General features: G+C 37.0%; 1 protein-coding gene across 4 annotated transcripts in view; it reads right to left on the bottom strand.

The window, feature by feature from the left end:
- BRWD1 (bromodomain and WD repeat domain containing 1) overlaps window positions 1-23,198 on the bottom strand; it is a 124,477-nt gene that overhangs the window by 36,913 nt on the left and 64,366 nt on the right. For 3 of the 4 annotated variants that reach the window (XM_041735251.1, XM_041735248.1, XM_041735250.1), the window contains 9 exons: window positions 20,527-20,658; window positions 12,041-12,132; window positions 10,246-10,435; window positions 8,565-8,690; window positions 8,360-8,467; window positions 6,193-6,317; window positions 5,470-5,552; window positions 1,092-1,203; window positions 169-230 (listed from right to left, as the gene is read on the bottom strand). In XM_041735251.1, coding sequence (XP_041591185.1) covers window positions 169-230; window positions 1,092-1,203; window positions 5,470-5,552; window positions 6,193-6,317; window positions 8,360-8,467; window positions 8,565-8,690; window positions 10,246-10,435; window positions 12,041-12,132; window positions 20,527-20,658 — 1,030 coding nt within the window. The remainder of the gene's footprint in view (window positions 1-168; window positions 231-1,091; window positions 1,204-5,469; window positions 5,553-6,192; window positions 6,318-8,359; window positions 8,468-8,564; window positions 8,691-10,245; window positions 10,436-12,040; window positions 12,133-20,526; window positions 20,659-23,198) is intronic. The other variant, XM_041735249.1, reaches the window with a different exon arrangement.

Here is a 23,198-nt window from a genome sequence, read left to right as displayed (position 1 = left end):
TCCCTTTGCTAATGTCTCTGCCTTCTGTCTCTCATGAGTAAATAAAAATCTTAAAAAAAAAAAAAAAATTCTTTTTTGAGTTTTAGTAAAGCTCACAGTTACCATAATAATTTGAAAACATTTCTCAAACAGAAAACATAGGTAAAATATTATTTAAAAATTATATACCATTATCAGGAATTGGTTCCATGTCCCATGGGCTAAGTTTTTCAATTTCAGTATTGTCCCACCTGTTAAAACACAAAGTCTAGTTAGCTCTCATAAAAACGACTTGTGGCAAAAAAAAAAAACAAACAAACAAAAAACAAACAACTTGTGGCTAACAACTAGGTAATCAACTACAAGAGTAAAGAAAAATAAAATGTGAAAATTTTATTGTAGCAATCAAAGTTTAAATATTACTAATAAGATTTTTAGGAAAATATATTAAACCAGAAATCCTCTGTGGCTTATAGCCAGGGTAGGCATTTAAAAAAAAACAAAAACAGGGATCCCTGGGTGGCGCAGCGGTTTGGCGCCTGCCTTTGGCCCAGGGCGCGATCCTGGAGACCCGGGATCGAATCCCACATCAGGCTCCCGGTGCACGGAGCCTGCTTCTCCCTCTGCCTGTGCCTCTGCCTCTCTCTCTCTCTCTCTGTGTGACTATCATAAATAAAAAAAATAAAAATAAAAAATAAATAAAATAAAATAAAATAAAACAAAAACAAAAGCAAAAGCAAAAAAACAACTCAAAGACACAGTAGAGTTTTGAATACCAGTTTAGAATGTGACTTTACTCCACAGTCAATAGAAGAGCAGCAAAACCTTCTATAAACAAAGGAAATGATACAATGTGTGCTCTTGAACAAGGATCCTGCAGTATTACACTGCTATATTGGGTGGCTACAGAAATGGTCCCGGGAAGCAAGCAGAGTCTGTCCTAAGGGGTACCAGTAAATAGGAAGCAGCAGAGACATACTAGAGACACTGTAAGGGGGGAGACTGACAGGACTCAATGACAGACTAAATCATGGTCCTTAACCATGGTCATAAAACCACCCATCACAATGAATCAATGTTTGTAGAGGCTTCATTTTCAACTGCATACAGACCTAACGATGTAGCACTGGAAATGACTATCCGGGTACTGTGGCTGATATGGCTCTTGACTCAGCACTGTCCCAAACCACCAGGCATCATCAATAATAGAACGAAACCTGTCACCTGTAAGAGATGACCAAGACTGAGACACCAATTTGCCAAAATTAACACTTTTAATTTATAAAATACCACTGATTTAGATAAAAGAGAAATTACTTCTTTATTTTAAAATTAGCCACCATTCCCCACTTTCTAGCAGTCTTCAGGGATGAGATAAATGTATAAAGATACAATGTCACACTGAGCAATTTCCTGAAGGCATATAACCATATAGTGTAACAGACTAAAATGGTTATGACTAGAGGACCTTGTCTGGTGGATCCAAACACCTACCCCAAAATAAGTTCTATTACATAATACGACATGAAAGAAAAAAGTTTAACAAAACTCAAAAACCTTTTATAACTATATGTACTGTCAATAGTTTAATATTTAATAAGTATATTAAACACATACAGCTCTGCAATGTTTCCTGAATAAAACAAATTATAAAAATATGATTAAAAAATACGATTAGAATTTAATCCGTGATTATTCTAAAGTTGTTCCTATATAAGTATTGTCACATCTTAGGACTTCACAATAAAAATCAGTTCAAGAGGTATCCTTCAAACTGCTTACATGTTATTTAAAACCATTAGGGGGGATCCCTGGGTGGCGCAGTGGTTTGGCGCCTGCCTTTGGCCCAGGGCGCGATCCTGGAGACCCGGGATCAAATCCCACGTCGGGCTCCCGGTGCATGGAGCCTGCTTCTCCCTCTGCCTATGTCTCTGCCTCTCTCTCTCTCTCTCTCTGTGTGTGTGTGACTATCATAAATAAATTAAAAAAAAAAAAATTAAAACCATTAGGGGCACCCAGGTGGCTCAGTTGGTTAGGCACCTGATTCTTGGTTTTGGCTTAGGTCATTAATCTCAGGGTTGTGAGATCAAGTCCCACATAGAACATGGAGCCAGCTTAGGACTCCATCCTTCCCCCCAGCCCCCGGTTCTCTCCCTCTGCCTCTCCCACCTCCCAAAAGAAAAAAAAAAAAAAAAAGGAAACATCTGCATAGCTCTTTATCTCAGCAGGGTATATAAAGTGGGGAAGCAGATCTTAGGAGGGCTCCTCAACAAACCAAAATAACTGTAAGGAGTACTCCAACTAACTTCAGTCATTTTCTGAATGTATTTTAACAATAAGAACTCTTCTAGAGGAATACAGTATATGTGGGGTCCGTTACAGAAAAGAAACACAGACTGCTGTAATAAGCCCATGTTTTCCTTCCCATCCATTCCACCATTCTCAAAACAAAATCACTAACAAAAAAAGTCCCTTATCCAGAATTAATGATTTCTTGGTAGATTTGCAATTCTTTTTTCAAGGAAAAGTTTTACAGAAATGTTACCAATCAAAATTAAAGCTACAGGGATCCCTGGGTGGCGCAGCGGTTTGGCGCCTGCCTTTGGCCCAGGGCGCGATCCTGGAGACCCGGGATCGAATCCCACGTCGGGCTCCCGGTGCATGGAGCCTGCTTCTCCCTCTGCCTGTGTCTCTGCCTCTCTCTCTCTCTCTCTGTATGACTATCATAAATAAATAATTAAAAAAAAAAATATTTAAAAAAAAAATTAAAGCTACATCTCACCTCCAAGAAAGAGAATATTTATGCCATAAAATACCCACAAATAGTATTAACTAAAAGTATACTTATACTGAATTCTGTAAAACTGGAAAAATAAAATAAAATAAATAAATAAAATAAAATAATAAAATAAAATAAAATAAAATAAAATAAAATAAAATAAAATAAAATAAAATAAAATAAAAATAAAACCCCAGAGTATCATAACTCCTGGAGCTACATGTTTTGAGGTTCTTAATATATTTTCAAATTCATGGAAATATGACTTTTATGTATATTTCATATTTTCCAAAATCACTAGAAACCCATAAGCCCCCTAATCCCCCTCTCTAAATAAATTTCCACTTTTGATAGTATTTCATTAATATAAATATTCTAAAACAGAACTTCAACTTCAGAAAAAAAATTCTATCAAAGTTCTAACTTTTTAAATGAAAGGCATATATTAAAAATCTGATGTAACACTCTGGTTTTTGTCTCATTATATAAGTAAAAAACCTAATTTAACATAAAAAAGCCAGTCTTTGATACCAAGAATTAACTTTATAATACTTTTCTTCCTTATCTACCTAAAACTAGAAGATGCTTTTAGTTTAAATAAAAACATTTCTTCAGTGTTAACACTTTTAATTAAAAGGAACCTTAAGAAATCACTTTTCTGGGGGTACGTGGCTAGCTCAGTCAGAGGAGCATACAATTCTTGATCTCAGGGTCGTGAATTAGAGTCCGATGTTTGGTACAGAGATTACTTAAATAAAATTTTTAAAAAAGAAAACACTTTGGGATGCCTGGGTGGCTCAGTGGTCAGGTGTCTGCTTTTGGCTCAGGTCGTGATCCTGGGGTTCAGGGATTCAGTCCCACACTGGACTCCCTGTGAGGAGTCTGCTTCTCCCTCTGCCTGTGTCTCTGCCTCTCTTTCTGTCTCTCTCTCATGAATAAATAAAAATCTTAAAAAAAAAAAAAAACCTTTTCAGAAGGTAAAACCCGACTTTTAAGAATTTAAAAAAAAAAAAACCTGTTTTTGCCCATATAACAGTAGGATAAACTAAGAGTAGGACAGAACTTTAATAAAGTTTTCAACATAGAAAAATCAGAATCAAGCAACTTCTTTTAATAACACTGCTCAAACCTCAAGAACATAGGTAAGATTTTAGAGGGGAACAAAACTGAATCAGAAGATCTGGTACATTAATTTCTCAACCACAAAAATAAAACAAAACCACTAAATTACAAGAGTCAAGTGGGAATCCACCTCTAGAGCTGAGCTGCAAAGAACTGAGTTTAAAACAATTTTTGGATGTACATGTTGGTAGAACAAAAAGAGAGCTTCCAACTCATACATCATGGGGCTAGATAAAAAGAGATGGGAAACTTTTTATTTTTTAAGATTTTATTTATTTGACAAAGAGAGAAATCATGGGCAGGAGAGAGAGAAGCAGGCTCCCTGCTGAGCAGAGATCTAGATGTGAGGCTTGATCTCAGGATCCCAGGCATAAAGATGGGAAACCTGAATGTTCTTCACAATCTGGCTATAGGACCTGTTAACTCCCACCATTCCGGATGCCTTGAGTTTGGTTTCTATTGTTTCTGTGTCTGGCTAGATGTTTTTCTTCAAGAAAAATTTCCTTTACCTCTAGTCCCAAAATAATCCTACTTGAGTGGACATTAACCGCTAAAAATAGTCCACTAAGAGTAGCCACTCTCTCCGACCATCTTTCGTTTCAAATAGGGATGGCTCAGGTAATTCTATCTAAAATTTATCTATTTGTAGTACATGTAGAAAAAGGCAGCAAAAACTAGGAAAATTAATGAGGTCCTAACATTATTTACAATGTATTCATCAGATATAAAACTTAGTATCTCTAATAAGAGGCCAAAACTGATAAAAGGAGAATGAGCTATCCTCAGTGATTCAAGTCAAACTCAACACATGAGCCCCCCAGATAGCATTCCACACTGAAAGTAATACATGTATACCTGTGAAAGGGGTTCTACGGTTGCTGACTAGTATTACCTAGCCTGGTTACAGTCATCAATTTTGTCCTGTGGAGATTACTGACCTATGCAAGTCTAATAAGCAAGGGAGCCCACCAACCCACCCTAAATGGTCACCACAAAAAACACATTCAGCTAGCACATATGTTGAGGTCATTTTATTTTTTCTGTCCAGTCAGATGTCTCAGAGTTATAAAGTAGAAATGTACTATGAATTTCTTTTATTTTTTAGAAGAATGGTTTCCTCAAGTCAGTGTATTTAAGTCTGGGTTGATACGACACTAAAGTAAAATATTCTGGTATACCAGAATATTATCAGTGTGAAATCTGCATTATTTTTCAACTTTCTGATTGTCTTATATCATTAGAATAATTTTGTGAATTATAGTAGTCACATTAAAGATAGAAAAAAATGCAGTACAGGGAAGTCTGACAGGAAATAAAAAGTCAACTCTAGCATATAGTCAATGAGTAAGAATCCCTTCAAAACGTCAGCTACTATAAGAACACAAAAAATACTGCTTGGCTAAAGAGGTTATTAAGGAGAAACAAGTACCAGGCCTTAAACAAAATACACTTTTTGGTCACTTACGTTTCTTTCTAGAATTTGCATGTTTGCATCTACCATAATAAGCAGCACCATAACCAGAAAAATAGACCAATATGAGAGATAAGATTTTCTAAGGGCATATAAAACTCAGGAAGGATGGACTTACAAGACTGCCAATTCCTCTGTCTTGCTTCATCATAAAATTGACGCAATACAAGAAAGTCAATAACATCTGGCATATCATGATACCTAAAAAGAAATAAAAGATTGTTAAAATACCCTGAGTAGCAGGTTATAGTCTAGAGCAGCAATGTTCAAAGAAACAGCTGCATTTGTAATCATTTTTCAACCAGCCATACTTAAAAAAATGGAAAAAGAAACTAGTAAAATTAATTTTAAGAGTGTATTTCATTTAGCCTTTTGTACCCTAAACACTGTTTCACCATGTTATCAATACAAAATAATAATGAGATATTTCACACATTCTTTTTCTTCATACCAAGGCTTCCAAACCTAGTGTTACATTTAACAGCACATTCAACTGAAATCCACCACATTTCAAGCACTCAAGAGCCACATGTGACTAAGGGCTACCATAATACACAACACGGTTTAACAAGTTATTCGTTTTAATATTTTCTCAAAAACAGACAGGTTCTCCACACATGGAAATGGCACAGAAGAAGGTATAAAATAGGCCAATGCTTAATTGTTGCTATAACACATGATTTTTACTTCTAGTGGGCTCCCATCTACCAGAACCTCAACTCATACTACATGCTGTCCACAATGCTCTACTATGGACACTGCAGCTATGAAAAAGTCATGCTCACCAGCAAGAGGAAAAATTTAAATTGAAATAATTCCACAAAAAAATAGTAACACATACCTAATAGAGAACGATTTGTCCATTAGTCTTCCAGTCGCAGGATCTATAAATGCTAGTTTGAGGCAACAGAGTGTAGGGGGCCCAACCTCATATCGTATTCCAACTATTTTGACCAATTCTTGATCCTTTAACGATATTTTAAAAGAATATGTGTTTAAAATGGTCAGAGTAGAGCAATTCCTCAAAATTATAATTCTCTATATTGCTACATTAAGTCAACTCAAAATTCAGGCTTCCAATTTGACATTAATTACAATCACTTTTGTTAACATTAATCTTCATGTCTTTTATAGGATAGCCATTTAATACTGCTTCTAACGTACGGAATATACTCACTTTAGAAAATACACCACAAGTGTTAAGAAGGAACATATAAGTCATCGACCAGCTCAAATCTAAAGACAATTATGTGAATAACCCGAATTTCTTCCTGGCTCTGTGCTCTTCCTAGAGAAACACAATCCTGTATTGCATGTTTCTGTGTAAAGATATCTCATCTAATATACTGATTGATTAGTGCTCTGAACTCCCAGCCAAAAGCAGTGTAACTCATGCCTAAACAAGGTTTATCTAAGGCACATAGTTTCTCCATAAAGCATATCATCACCTTGTGCTGAGAAGTACAACAGAGGACTTTGAGCACTAAACTTGACAGCTATTTTTAAACAGCAAGTCACCAACAAAAGAAAAGTAGAGATGTGAAAATTCTTTATTGTTGCAATCAGCAGTTGGCAAAAAGGATCCTCGGTCATGAGATCCTCAAGGACTCAAACAAGAAGGCATCACCTTGCTCAATCTCAGCTGGAAACATGCTGGTCAAGCAAATCAAATTTTTTGCTACTCTGTGCATGTTTGCAAATGACCAGAAAGCATCCTGATCATTGATTCATTTTCCAAGTAGGAAAATTCACAAATAGGGAATCTGTAAATAATGAGGATCAACTGTATTCATACAGCTTGTAGGAAAATTCACAAGCAGAGCATCTGCAAGTAATAAGGATCAACTGTACTCAGAGACTCTGTAGTAAGTGAGAGAGATGTCCGTAAATCAGAGCAATCTCAAGAAAAAGTTCAAGAAGAAGAGCCATTAAATTGAGGGGGAGTTGCTAGCATAGCTATTTTTCATCTTCTAACAGTTACTCAAAGTATCAAAAAAAGGTATAAAAAATAAAATAAAAAATCAACTGCAATGCTATTCCACATTTTGATGTATTTATTTTGGTTGACTACATAGGTCTGTAAATTTTTATTCTCATAACCACAAACAACATCTCACATCCCATTTTTCCTCTTCATAATAAGTTATAAAAATTTAATAGTCATTCATTCAACAAATATTCTAAAAGCCTCAATTACACAATGGGCTCTACACAGTCAATTCTGCGAATGTACCATGATTTGATTCACTCAATACTGTAGGATATTTGGATTTTTTCTAATTTTTGGTTTTTTTATTTTTTTATTTTTTTTTTTTAATTTTTGGTTTTTATAAATAATGATATGAAATTGCCTCACTCATAAATTCACATGCATTTCAATTATTTCCTAATTTACTAGAAGTAAAATCACTGAATTAAAACATATAAATATTTTTTTAGTTTCAGCTCCAATTATGAAGATAGCCTCCAGAAAGCCTGGGCTGTTTGTGTACCCTGTCACCAATGTGATTAACTGGTAACAAACCAAAACCTGTGCTACTTGCTGAAATGTAGCAGTTTCTTTCTTTCAATGTTATCAAAAAAGTTTATAGAACTAGTTAAGTACAGAAGAGCTCAAGTGTTCTCAGCAATCTAGTCTATTATGTATGGGTCCAACCATTTTTCCAATTTGTATTTCCTCTCCTGAAAAGCTGCACTTCTTTTGAAAATGTATCCTAGATCTACACATTTTAAGATTAAGATATAAACTGCCAAGCTGCCTTCCTAAAAGACTCTTACACTCTTACAATTTTATGTGCCAGGCAGCAGCACACAAAGACTGCCCACTGACAAACGTCATCCTGCTGGATCTGAAGGCTTAGAAGGTGACAGCAGAAATGTTTTAAAGTAGGAAATCAATGGAAAGATAGTAATGAAATAGGTCTCCAGTAGTTTATTTTTAATCGATTTATAAATATTTAACTATATATGAGCTAAATGCTGAATGTTTAATAATACTATCATCTTACCCTAAGGTCCATTTTTCTCCATGGCTCTTTGTTAGGGTTCAGTTCATAAATGTTATTTCTTCTGACAGCCTCAATATAAGCTTCATGACCCTGTCGAAAATATATTACCTGCAAAATGTATACATTTAAAAATAAATTAAAACCTATGAATAAAACATTTCGTCTTATGGTCCATATTTGTGTTTTTAAATTTTATTACTCTCACCTCATCACCCATTTGAGGAACAAAAGGAGACTTCCGAAGGGTGGTGTCAGTTATCCAAACTGGAGGATGAAATTCATATAAATGTTCCATATTTGCAAGCTCCACTGGAGTCATCCTCCGCAAGTTCTGCCAAGGAGAAGAGAACAAAATTTAATACACCAGAAAGGGCATGCACACACTGTTTAATTGAAAAGCAAAAGAAATTTCACCGATGAGAATGACTATTTACGGGCAAGATCACCTAATGATTTGTTTTTAAACAGCATACATATGTCTTTCCTTAACATACACAGTAACATATATCACTTGTCAAAGTATTGTAGATTTACCTAGCACTTTTCTAGCATCTCCTGAATTTCTAATAGATTCTTTGTAACACTTTACATTCTATAGGAAGGAGTTAAGTTCCAACCTAAATCCTCCTCAACAGACTGCTCTACCGAGACACCATTCTGAATATCACCATGGACTAATTTTCACAGGGAATCTCCTCTTGATTTGAAGTTTTAAGACTGGTGATTTTAAAACATGACCACAAACTCTCTGATCCTCTTCCTCTCCTCTTCAAGAGGTGTAGCCCACATCTCCTCCAATTTGAGTGTGGTTCTGGAATTGCTTCTAACAAACAGAATAAAAGCAAAGGGACAACGAGAGGCTTGAAGACTAGGCTGTCACACGCATTAGGGCTCACCCCTTGCTTACATGTCTGGACCACTTGTTCCATGGAAAATCAGCCACCATTGTCATTCAGACACCCAAGCAGCCCTACAGAGAGGCCCATGTGGTAAGGAACTGAGTCCACCAGCCAACTGCCCAATGAATAAGCTTCAAAGAGTATCAGCCAGCTCCAGTCAAACCTCAGACAACTGCCAACTCCAGCCAATGTGATTAACTGCAACCCTGTGAGCCAAAAATCACCTAACTAATTAGTCCTCAAATTCCCAATCAAAACATGAATACATGTTTGTTGTTTAAAGGAGCTAAAAGTTTCAGGGTCATCTGTTACACAGCAATAGATAACAAGTACGAAGACGTGGCCTCTTTAAATCATGGCCACCACCTGCACAACATGATAAGGAATAGGGACAGCACAATTACAAGTGTGTGAATGTGCCAAATGAAACAGAACATGTCAGATGGATCTAGAAAACATGGCAGTAACAGATGGAACAAGAAGTGCCCTCAAATGCCTTAAGGCATATTTTTGCTGTTGAAATTAACAGGAGAAAATAAAGAGTTATGGTGGGATTCCAAGCAAAACAGAGCTTCCCCTTTAAGTGTCAAACTGGGGAAGGAGTTGGTGCCAAGGCCACTTTGGGACAGCCTTGACAGAGAAGCCTTTATAATACAGTTTTTCGAAATATAAATTCACATTTTACATTTGAATCCTGATGACTTAACAGTGTTAACAATATAAAAGCTCAAATTTCCCAAAGATTTTTAATTTCTAAATATTAACAGAAACACCTTTATAAAAAGTGTAAATAGATGTTTTGTTGGGTTTTTTTAAAAGATTTTCTTTATTTATAAGTAAATAAAGAGAGGCAGAGACACAGGCAGAGGGAGAAGCAGCCTTTTGTGGGACTCGATCCCAGGACCAAGGGGTCACACCCTGAACTGAAGGCAGCAGCTCAACCAAGTGCCCTGTAAATAGATGTTTTTAAAAATATACTTCTCTTACCTCTTTTTTAGGCTTATTTTCTTTTTTTCTCTTTCGTCTCCTTTTTGGAGGAGATAAATTCTCAGTAGACATTTCATCCTCTGAACTACTGCAAAAGCGAGTAACTCGCCGACGCGAAGACGTCCGTAAAGGCGGCTGCAGATTGATGCCTGCATCAGCAGTCCAATCAGAGTATCTAGATGATGAGTCACTGGGAAAAGAAAACAGTGTAAGTGTAAGGAACCAGAATCTAAGCCCTGATAGCAAATCTCACACAACCTTTAAGAAGAAAGAGGAGAGAAGGACGGATCCTGGGAAGACTTAACTTGAACAATCTGCCTTCACCATCAGTGAATACTGAAGATCAGAGATCATGAGAAAGACAATGGATATTAAGAGAGGATGTGAGCCTAAAGAATTTAAATATAATATAGAGGAGACCTCGTGGAAGACAACATTTAGAGCCACCCATGATTCCCTTTTAGAAGAGGTAGTATAGCTATGAAAACAGGAGAGATCACGCAGAACCATAAGATTAGGCCCTTCTTCCCACCCCAAGTGAGAGGTGGCTCAGGAACAGACTAGAAATGTTAACTGGAATGAAAAGCCTTCCATGAATACACAGAAGCCCAAGGAAAACAGCCACAACAAATAGAAAACTGAGTGGTCAGAGCTTCTTGCCAAGGGGGGAAGACTGTCCCCGATATGACAGAAGACCTAAGAGAGGAACTGGTCCTACCCCAACCACAGAAAACTACATCCAGAAAACAAGCCCCCTCCTCACTACTAGCAAATACAGGAAAGGATGACAAAGGGCTCTACTGGGTCATCAATGGCCTACCGCATACCTCTCAGGCTCAAAAAAACAAACAGTAACACACACATTCCCAAGAGCTGTTTATTATAAAAAGAGCTCTTTAGAAAAATTGTAAGAGCACCCATTTTGTATAATAAAATTCAAGAGAAGCTGAATTAAAAGACAGTAATTATAGAGATAGAAAGCAGAACAGTGGTTGCCAGGGGACGGGAATGTGAAGTGGACAATTACTATTTAATGGGTATACAGTTTCACCTTTGCATTGAGCACAGGACACTGGGTGCGCAACAATATGAATGTGCTAACACTACTGAAATATATAGTTAACAGTGGTTAAGACAGTTTTATTATGTCTATATCACAATTAAAAATGAACTTTTAAAATAATAAAGTGCTCTAAAAAAAATCAAAAGGTCAAGAAAGGAAATAGATAGTACAGTGGTCTAGACAAACACAGGACCAATGGAAACAAATAAAATACTCTGAGTCGTATTTGGCAGAGGCACCTTCCTATGGTGAAAGTTATGTTAGAAAAAGAGAGAAAGATGTCCAGGTTTCTGGCCTGAGCATCTGCCAAAGTGAAGTTGACATTGATTTACCAAGAGGAAGAATGGATGTTAACATCTTGGTCCCATGAAATTTGGATACCAAAGTTAAACAAAAGGTCAGAAGATGCAGTAACTAATAAATAATAAATATAATGATTGTCTTACGACACATACTTTGGATACTACTCTATAAATGCAGCCCAAGACTAGACTGATATTTTGCATTCACACACCTGATGTCCTGCTGGTTCAAATGTTTACAGTCAAAAATACTCAAAATATTTTATACAGAAATAGCTGTTAAACCAGTTTTCTTCGCCTTTTAAATTTATTAAAAACTCAGTTGATCCCATAGATGTGAGCTTTTACAACTTGAATGTCATTCATGTCCCACTCCATCCAAGCCTACGACTGAATCCCAGAGAAGATGATAACAAGGAAAAGAAGATACCTTGAACTCTCGCTGTCACTCTCACTTCTTCTATCACTCCTCCACTCTTCTTCTTCAGAGGAACAAGAGCCTTCACTCTGATCACAGGAAGTCTATTTGTTAGAGAAGGAAATAAAATTAAAATCCTGATCTGGGAGATTAAGCAGCACAAGAAAACTGCACTTTGTCCTAACCATCTTAGGTCATCGGGCAAGAAAAGAATTAGATGGACTTAAAAAGTGAATGTCTTTACTATATTCTTTTTCTTATCAAGGCATAAGGCACCACAGTCTACGACTTAACACTACTACTGTTAATACAGCCGGTCCTTGTCTGAGAGAAGCTCATAAAAAGTCAATGTGAATGTTCTCAGTGTTTTATTGGACTCAGGCCATCGTATTAATAAGCCTGCAGTGGGATCTCAACATTCTATTCTCACACCCATGACTGATGTTGCACATCTTTCCACCATATGATCACACCTGATTTTTAAACTGGATTTTTTGTTTTCTCATGAGTATCTTTTTAAGAATTCATGGTATGTTTTAAATACAAGTCCTTTATCAGATAGGAGCTCTACAAATATTTTTTCCGTCTATACGTTTGCCTTTCCTTTCTCTTAGCAATATCTTTCCCAGAGTAGATTTTAATTTCAATTAAGTCTAGCTTGTCACATTTTCCTTTAAGGACATTTTTCATGCTTTTGGTATTCTATCTAAAAAGTCACTGCCATACCCAAGGTCCCCTATATTTTAATTTCTTCTGGAAATTTTAGTTTTGTGTTTTTATATATTTTTTAAGATTTTATTTAATCATAAGAGACAGACAGAGAGAGAGAGAGAGAGAGAGAGAGAGGCAGAGACTCAGGCAGAGGGAGAAGCAGGACCCATGCAGGGAGCCTGGTGTGGGACTCGATCTCAGGTCTCCAGGATCACGCCCTGGACTGAAGGCAGCGCTAGACTGCTGAGCCACCTGGGCTGCCCTAGTTTTGTGTTTTATATTAAGTTTATGATCCATTTTGAGTTAATTTTTGTAAAAAAAAAAAAAATCTGTCTAGATTTTTTTTTTTTTTTTACATGTGGATATCTAGTCACTCCAACACCATTTGTTGGAAAAAACTATGCTTTTATCCATTGAGTTGTCTTTATTCCTTTGTCAAACACTACTTGACTGTGTATGGTCTTGGTCTATTTCTTGATTTCCCTATTCTGTTCCATTGATCTATTGTCCAGGCTTTCACCAAAACCATACTGTCTTAAAAACTACAGATTTATACTAATTCTTAATGTCAGATAGTGTCAGTACTCCAACTACATTCTTCAGTATCCTGTTAGCTATTCTGGGTCTTTTTCCTCTCCAAATAAACTTTAGAATCACTCTGCCAACAGCCACAGAATTAACTTGGGATTTTGACTGCAATGGTGTTGAATCTACAGATGAAGCTGGGAAGAACTGACATCTTAACAACATACAGAAACAGAGCTCTCTCATTCATTGCTTATGGAAATGCAAAATATAATATGGCCACTTGGGATGAGTCTAGAAGTTTCTTACAAAGCTGTACATAGCTTTATCATATGATCCAATAAATATGCTCCTTGGTATTTACCCAAATGCATTAAAATAATAATGTCTACACAAAACCTGCACATGGAAGTTTATTCAACTTAATTCATAAAACTCTCAAAACTTAAAAGCAGTCAACATGTCATTCAGTAGGTAAATGAATAACATGTGGTAAATACAGACAATGGAATATTCAGTTCTAAAACTACATGAAAATATCAAGCCATAAAAAGTTGTAGGAAACCTAAACTCGTATTACTATAAAGTAGCCAATCTGAAAAGGCTACATACTGTATAATCCAACATATGGCTCTCTGAAAAAGTCTATGGAAACAGTAAAAAAGATCAGTAGTTGCCAGTGACTTAGGAGGAGGGAGAGAAAAATGATTAAATATAGCCCAGTGGGAGTTTAGGGCAGTGAAACTGTCCTGTCTGGGACTGTTACTGTAGATCATGCTTATGTCAAAACCCACGGAACTATACAACACAGTGATCCCTAATGCAAACTAGACAATACAGTTCACCAGCAGCAGCAAATGTACCACACTAATTCAAGGTGTTACTAATAGGAGAAAAGAATATATACAGAAGATGTTACCAATAGGGAATAGAGTATATGGGAATTCGCTGTATTCACTGTAAACCTAAAACTGCTCCAAAACAATCTTTTGGTTTTTTGTTTTGTTTTGAGGCCAATAAAGGAAAGAGAAGGAAACAAACAACTCTTTGATTTCCATAGCGCTAATGGTTGCAATCTATTTAAGTTCTGGTCATGGATCCCAGACAGGTACTTTTAAACTGAGACAGGACCATTTCCTTTAACAGTATTTACATTAGGAGGTTTGAAGGGATGCCTGGGTGGCTCAGTGGTTGAGCGTCTGCCTTTAGCTCAGGTCATGATCCCGAGGTCCTGGGATCAAGTTCCACACTGGGCTCCCTGCAAGGAGCCTGCTTCTCCCTCTGCCTCTCTCATTCATTCATTCATTCATTCATAATAAACAAATAATCTTTAAAATAAATACATACATAAGGAGGTTTGATAATGGATAATGAAAATATCAGTGAGAACCCTAACTCAGAAAGACAAAATTTCAAGTTAATATCTATTTTTGGGGGTATGTGGGTGACTCAGTCAGTTAAGCGTCTACCTTCAGCTCAGGGGTCCTGGGATTGAGCACTGTCTCAGGTTCTCTGCTCAGCAGGGAGACTGCTTCTCTCTCTCACTCTCCCTCCCCACCTCAAATAAATAAGTAAAATCTTTTTTTAAAAATCTATTTTGTTTACTTTATTTGAACAGGCAAAATGTAAAGTCAACATATTCTAAAAACTGGGTTTTTAGATCCCTGGTTGGCTCAGCGGTTTAGCACCTGCCTTCAGTCTAGGGTGTGATCCTGGAGTCCCGGGATCGAGTCCCACATCGGGCTCCCTATATGGAGCCTGTTTCTCCCTCTGCCTGTGTCTCTGCCCCTCTCTCTCCCACTGTGTCTCTCGTGAATAAATAAAATCTTTAAAAAGGGGGCGGGAGGATCCTTTGGTGGCTCAGCAGTTTGGTGCCTGCCTTAGGCCCCGGCAGTGGTCCTGGAGTCCCAGGATTTAGTCCTGGGATCGAGTCCCACATCGGGCTCCTTGTATGGAGCCTGCTTCTCCCTCTGCCTATTGTCTCTGCCTCTCTCTGTGTGTCTCTCATGAATAAATAAAATCTTAAAAAAAAAAATTCTAAAAACCATTTCTCAAAATGTGAGACCAATGCTCTTCCAGGAGTATAGATTCCTAGGCCTAGAATAACAGAACTACTAAACAGGTGTCTGCTTCACTCAATACTTTTTTAAATTACAATAATAAACTCTTATAAGCTACTACCTAGAAGCCTTGCACCCTATGAATGTCTTGTATGTATTATTCCAATTCTCCAAACATCTCTGCTAACAGAGGTAGAAAACAAAACTAATGAGACTAAGTTTCAGAGACTTCTGCTTTAACTTGCCTATCTCTAACTTGCTACTTTCAAGTAGCATGCATCTACTTGAAACTTTGAGCCACCCTTTTTTTTTATTTATTCATTCATGAGAGAGACAGAGAGAGGCAAAGACATTGGCAGAGGGAGAAACAAGCTCCCCTTGGAGAGCCCAATGTGGGATTCAATCCCTGATCCCAGGATCATGCCCTAAGCCGAAGGCAGACATTCAACCGCTGAACCACCCAGGTGTCCCTTTGAGCCACTTTTCTGTAAAAAAAATTTAAAAAGTCCCTAAAATCACACAAGCTTCAAACTCCACAAAACTCATATCCACCCTGCCTATGAGTTTTGTATTATCTCCCAAATTCCTACCTATACATTACTAGCTCTTCATCTATAGGGACACCCAAGGTTAAGAAAAGTAAAGTAACATGCCTGAGGTCACAGGAAGGTAAGTGCAGGAACTAGAATTAGAAATCTGGTTAACTAGGAAGCCCTTAAAATTTTTCTACCATTACTGCTTTCCAAATCAAAATGGAATGGAACCAACATGCATATACACAACACCCCTATCTCTATCCTGTTGCCCCCGCCCCCCACGCACACACACCATCTCCACCCATACCCTCCCTTACTGCAACAACACAGGTGAATGAATTCATACCACTGGAGATAAAACCAACTACCAAACCACAAAATTATGATTTATTTTTAAAGATCAAATGGATTTATTATTCTACCTTATCTAGGTTTGCATTAGTTTAAAAAGTTCCCCATTACTTAAAAACACACCAAATTAACAGATACAAAGAGAAAAATCATATGACTGAAAGCAGTGAGGATTTAAAAAGGAAAAAAAAATCTATAATCAACCCTGATATTTCAAAAAGAACATAAGCATTAGTTGATAACCCCTTGGCAAAAGATGTATACTATAGACACCTAAAATAAAGCATATTAAAAAAAAATAAAAATAAAGCATATTACTTAATGTGAAAATGGTGACACATGTCCACCAAAAGGAATACGGACCACCACCTCCATTACTATTCAACACTGTGCGGGAAGAACTGAGTGATGCAATTCGATAAATCAATTGAGAGGTACAAAAATTAGGAGTAAAACTAAGTATCTGAATAAGGAGAAAGTATTCAAAAAATCTGAGAGAATTCAATGATAAAATTAACTCAAAAATTCAGTAACGTAGCAGGAGGTGTAAAAAATTAAATCTACTGAAATCAGTAGCCTTCATCCATGCCAAGTAATATCCACTTAGAGACCATAATGGCAGAAAACACTCAGCACCTTATAAACTACAGATAAATAATTCGTATCCCTAGTATATAAAGAACTTTTAAAAATTAAGGCAGGGGGGTGTGCCTGGGTGGCTCAGTCAGTTAAGAGTTCAACTCTTGACTCTTGATTCTTAGGTCACAGTCTCAGAGTTGTGAGATTGAGCTTCGCATTAGGTTCAACCCTGGGCAAGGAACCTGCTTAAGATTCGCTCTCTCCCTCTCCCTCTGCCCCTCCCCCACAAAAAAGAAAAAAATTAAGGCAGGGGTGTGGGGGATGAGGCCAAAAACATGACAGAGAAATGACCAAAAAACATACACAGTCTATAAAGATGGAAAAAAAAAAAAAAACACTGAATACATGAAAAGATGTTCAACAATTTCACACATATAAGAAAGTAAAAATAAAACTATTCTGTGAAATAAATCAAAAACAAAAGGATAAATATTGCATGACTTCACTTCCAGGAGTCCCTAGAATAGCAAAGTTACAGAGATAGAAAGTAGAAGAGGGATGGAGAGGGGATTACGGAGCCAGTGTTTGATGAGTACAGACTGTCTGTTGGGGATGAAGAGAGAGTGCTAGAAACATACAGTGGTGACGGCTACACACATTGTAGGTATAGTTAATGCCAATGAACCATATGCAGAAAAATAGTCAAAATGATTGATCTTGTTGTATATACTTTATCACACTAAAAGAACAGCCAAAATATAAAAAAATATATATATATATACTAAAGACACCATCTCTCACCCATTAAATTGGCAAAAATTATCAAGTATAACACACACTGTTGGCTAATAGTAGGGAAATATGCACTCCCAGGCACCACTGGGAGGAATGCCAAGTTGGAATCCTCCTTCAGCAGGAATTCTTTTATCACTATGTCATACAACTTATGGGTATCTAACTTTGGACCCTGCAATCCCACTCCCAGGAACAGACTCCCAAATTACATCTCCGACAGCACAAAACTACATTCACAGACAAAAGCCTGTGGCGTTACTTATAATGACAACCCTGGAAATGTCCTAAATACCCGTAAGTAAGATTAAATAAACTGTTACAAGCCCACAATTACATACGATGCAACTCTTAAAAAAAACCACAGAGAAGATATTTAAGAACTGATAGGGAGTGAGTTCAAGAATATTTCAAGTGAAAAAAAGTCCAGGGCAAAAGAGCATCTATAGTATGCTCTTATCTTGTGTACAAAAGGAAAAACAATAAAATATATACAAGTATCTGATGAAAGTATAAAGAAAAAACACAGGAAGCATAAACCAGAAACCTTTGAGGATGGGTGAGAACACTTATCATAATTACCCTACTATTAAAAAAGGGTTAAAAGGGATCCCTGGGTGGCGCAGCGGTTTGGCGCCTGCCTTTGGCCCAGGGCACGATCCTGGAGACCCGGGATCGAATCCCACATCAGGCTCCCGGTGCATGGAGCCTGCTTCTCCCTCTGCCTGTGTCTCTGCGTCTCTCTCTCTCTCTCTCTCTCTGTGACTATCATAAATAAATAAAAATTTAAAAAAAAAAAAAAAAAAAGGGTTAAAATATGCTCAATTCACTATAAATAAGAAGAAAATCATGCAAAAACAGTCTTATTACATAAAATCAGTTACACTAAAGCTAGTGATAATAGCAGCTAGCATCGCTGGATATTAGGCATTGTTTTAAACACTATAATCAAGTGAGTTCTCACATCTCTGAGGAATATATGCTATACCACTGACTGCTTTCACAGATCTGACCAGAGACACAAAAATGTTAAACAACTTGTCCGAGTGCAAGAATTTAATCTCAAACCCTCTGTCAGCTACTACTTTAATGCTTTGTAACAGAATTAAATGAATTCTCTGTCCGTCCACATGGAACATTTCAAACCTCAAAACATTACTGGTTATAAAATATTAACATTCTATTATTAAATGTTAATGACTCCTTACAAAAATACTGGCTTCAAAGACGCCCAGGTGGCTCAGCGGTTTAGCGCCTGCCTTCAGTCCAGGGCGTAGTCCTGGAGTCCCGGGATCGAGTCGCACATCAGGCTCCCTGTATGGAGCCTGCGTCTCCCTCTGCCCATGTCTCTACCTCTCTTTCTCTGTGTCTCTCATGATAAATAAATAAAATTTAAAAATATTGGCTTCCCCCAAAAATCAAAATGAAGACCAGTAATTGTGTGTGATTATTCAAGGTCACGCAAAGGGGTTAGAGAAAGGCTTAAATTTGCTAGCAAAAGCAGAAGCAACTTAGTTTAAAAAAAAAAAAAAAGAAATCAACTGGACTTCATCAAACTACAAAACTTTTGTGCTCCAAAGGAAACAAACCATCAAAATGAAATGCCGCCCCCCTGCATGAGAGAAAATACATGCGTATTTTCTATCTGCAAAGGACTTGCATCCAGAATAAAGAATTCTCACAGTAATTAAAAAAAAGACAACTGGGATCCCTGGGTGGCGCAGCGGTTTGGCGCCTGCCTTTGGCCCAGGGCGCGATCCTGGAGACCCGAGATCGAATCCCACGTCGGGCTCCCGGTGCATGGAGCCTGCTTCTCCCTCTGCCTGTGTCTCTGCCTCTCTCTCTATCTCTCTGTGACTATCATAAATAAATTAAAAAATTTATAAAAAAAAAAAAAAAAAAAAGACAACCGGGGAATCCCTGGGTGGCTCAGCGGTTTAGCGCCTGCCTTTGGCCCAGGGCGGGATCCTGGAGTCCCGGGATCGAGTCCCACATCGGGCTCCTGGGTGTGGAGCCTGCTTCTCCCTCCTCCTGTGTCTCTGCCTCTCTCTCTCTCTCTCTCTCTCTATCATGAATAAATAAATAAATCTTTAAAAAAAAAAAAAAAAGACAACCAAATTGAAAAATGAGCAACAACATTTGCAAGTCATTTGCAAATGACATTTTTCCAATGATAGACAGGAAATAAGCACATGTTCCACATTATTAATTACTTGCATTATTCATTAGGAAAATGCAAGTCAAAACCAATAAGCTACTCCTTCACAGCTGCTGAGATAGCTAAAATCAAAAGTACAGACAATGTCAAGTCCTGCCAAGGATGTGGTGCAACTGGAATCCTCAAACAATACTGAAGGGAATATAAAATAATGCAGCTGCTTTGTAAAGTATTTTAGCAATTCCACCAAAGGTTAAACAGAGTTACCACATGACCCAGCAAACTGACTCCTAGATAGATGCCCAAATGAAACAAAAGCTTATGTTCAAAAAAAAAAAAAAAAAAAACCTGTATGTTAGTAAGCTGCATTATTCCTAATAGTCAAAAAGAAGTATGGATACATGCTACACATGATCAAGCTTGGAGACGTGTCAAGCAAAAAGAAACCAGTCATAAAATCATATGATTCCATTTATATAAAATGCCCAGGACAAGCCAATCAATCCACAGAGACAGAAGGATTAATGGTTGTCAGGAGCTGAGTGAGGTGGGTTAGGAAGTAATTGCAAATGAGATTTCATTTTAAAGGCAACAAAAATATTTTGAAATTAAATAGCAGTGATGATGGCACAATTCTGTTAATATACTAGAGCTACTGGATTATATACTTGTAAGTATCTCAAAAAAGCCGCTAAAAGTCATTCTAGTCTCTTGGTAGATTCAAAGGAAAGAATTAAGACAAACTACTTAACATTATTTTATATCATTTATAATTATAAAACTCACATGTCTTATAGAGCTTGAAGATTCATTTCCAGAAGATAACTCAAGCCGGCCAAGATTTCTTCTACCATAATTTGGGTATTTGCGCCTGCATGACCTCTGCCTAGACTGTGACAGCAAAACCACCGAATCAGACTGAAACAAACATACAAATGAAAATCAACACCCAAATAAGTACAATCGTCAGCAAGATGGGCATTCTTTCAAATTCTAAAAAGCATTTAAGTCAAAAATAAAAAAACAATAATTCAAATATATATACACACCTATAGTTAAAATAAACTTGGTATTTTTACTTTTAAGGTACTTAGAAGGGATCCCTCGGTGGCTCAGGGGTTTAGCTCCTGCCTTCGGCCCGGGGCATGATCCTAGAGTCCCAGGATCAATTCCCATATCAGGCTCCCTGCATGGAGCCTGCTTCTCCCTCTGCCTATGTCTCTGCCTCTCTCTCTTTCACTCTCTCACTCTCTCTCTCTCCCGCCGTGTCTCATGAATAAATAAATAAAATCTTAAAAAAAAAAAGGTACTTAGAAGACATGGCTAATGAGGCATATTATATCAGCATTTTCCAAATTAAATTGTCAGTAGTTTTGCCATTCATACTATAACAGCAACAACCCCAAAAGGGGTAGCTCTTAAATTATATAATTTAGAGGTGAAAATATATATTTGTATATTATGACGCTATTACCAACATTAGAAACATATCACTGTTTGTGTACACAGGTATCAAGAAATATCTAAAATAATCCTCAAATATTAACCTCACTTGCTTCCAGATTATAAATTTTTAGAGGATTTGTTTTCAATACTTTTAGCTTGACTTTAATTTTTAAAATATATTTTATCAAAACAAAATAATTAAATAATCTTTAAAAATCATCCAAATAAAATAGACTGCATTTATATAAAGGGTGGAGGGAAGCATGCTATTCCTCAAACACTGAAGCTGTATGTGAAATCACTCAATGAAAGTACATATTCCTTGAACTGATACACAAATTAATTTTCACATTTGTGTCTTATGTTTGATAATCACTGGTCTCTTATTTTGATACACAACTGGCTGATCTTAAAATGAATTATGCTTTCCTTAGTTTGTCAGCACTGATTTTTGTTAAAAACAAAAACTCCTATTAATAAGTTCCATGACTTAATTTGTAAACACAGATGGACCAAACTACCCTTAAGAAGAAAATCTCTCAAAATACATATTGTTTTAAAATAAGTTTGAGGGCATTCTCTACGTAAGAAGCCTATAAAGAACTGTAGGACTGAGGGCACCTGAGTGGCTCAGTCAGTTAAGAAATGCAGGCACAAGATAGTAAAAAGAGCGCAAACAATAAAAGAAAACCCTAGAATTTCACTCTGGAAGATGAAGCTGAAGGGTTCAGGATGTAAGCAAAACAGTGACAGACTAAATTCATGAGTTAGGCTAATAGAAACTTGTAATTCAGAACCTCCTATGTGTGGGAGAACACAGCAGGCTTTGGCTGTTCGATCTAAGGATACTACTGCCTAGACCTCTGGGTAAACTACAGATGAACACTAATTCAAAGAAACTACAAATCCTGTTTGGATTAAGGCAACATAGGCTTGACAGTGGCCCCTAGGAGTTTACCAGAAGCAAATGTAAATCCTCTCTAGGGGAAGAAATATCATCCTAGGCTTCAAGTTATTTCTAACATTTAACATTCACAGTCAAAACTACAGGCAACAAAGAAAATGTGATGCTAGGGCAGCCCGGTGACTCAGCGGTTTAGCGCTGCCTTCAGCCCAGAGCCTGATCCTGCAGACCTGGAATCAAGTCCCGAGTCGGGCTCCCTGTATGGAGGAGCCTGCTTCTCCCTCTGCCTGTGTCTGTGTGCGTGTGTCTCATTCTCTCTCTCTCTCTCATGAATAAATAAAATCTTTAAAAAAGAAAATGTGATGCTAAAAAATGAGAAAAAATCAATAAGCAATGGAAATGGGAACAAGATATTCAAATAATGACATTATCAGACAGATTTTTAAAGTAAGTATGGCTGGTTTTTAAGAAATTAAAATAATGACAACTTCGGCAGACAACTTGAAGCTCTAAAGAAAAGGACTAAATAAAAATTCTGAACTGAGAAAGAGAATAACTAAGAACACAATAGATTTAACACCAGATTACACACAGCTAAACAGAACTAACGAAGTGGAATAGAGGTCAGAAAAAAAAATTCAGAAGAGTGGACAGCAGCCTAACAAAAGGGAATCAGCAGTAAAAATCTAATATATGTGTAACTGCAGTGTCATGAGGAGGGAAACATATAGTATGCAAATGCTAGCCAAAGGAAAGCTAGCATAGCCATATGAAGATTTTAGAGAATAAAACATTACTAGAAATGAGTGAAAATTCATACTGAAGAAAGGTTCAATTCAGTAGGGAAAAAGGAAATTCTAAATGCGTGTGTACCAAATAATATAGCTGCAAACCACATAAAAATAGAGAGAAATCCACAAACATAATGAAATTTTAACACCTATCGCACTATAGGTAGAAGTACAATCATTCTGAAATGGCACAAGGCATTAACTACCAAGCGGAATATACACATATCCAATGATCCAAAAACTGTACTCCAAAGCATATACTTAAAAGAAATATGCACACAGATGCCAAGAGATATATACAAAATGTCGAAAGCAGA

This window comes from Vulpes lagopus, chromosome 20 (genome assembly GCF_018345385.1).
Source record: "Vulpes lagopus strain Blue_001 chromosome 20, ASM1834538v1, whole genome shotgun sequence".
Lineage (NCBI taxonomy): Eukaryota > Metazoa > Chordata > Mammalia > Carnivora > Canidae > Vulpes > Vulpes lagopus.
The sequence above is the reverse complement of the archived record's forward strand: the minus strand, read 5'-3'. Positions and strand labels throughout refer to the sequence as shown.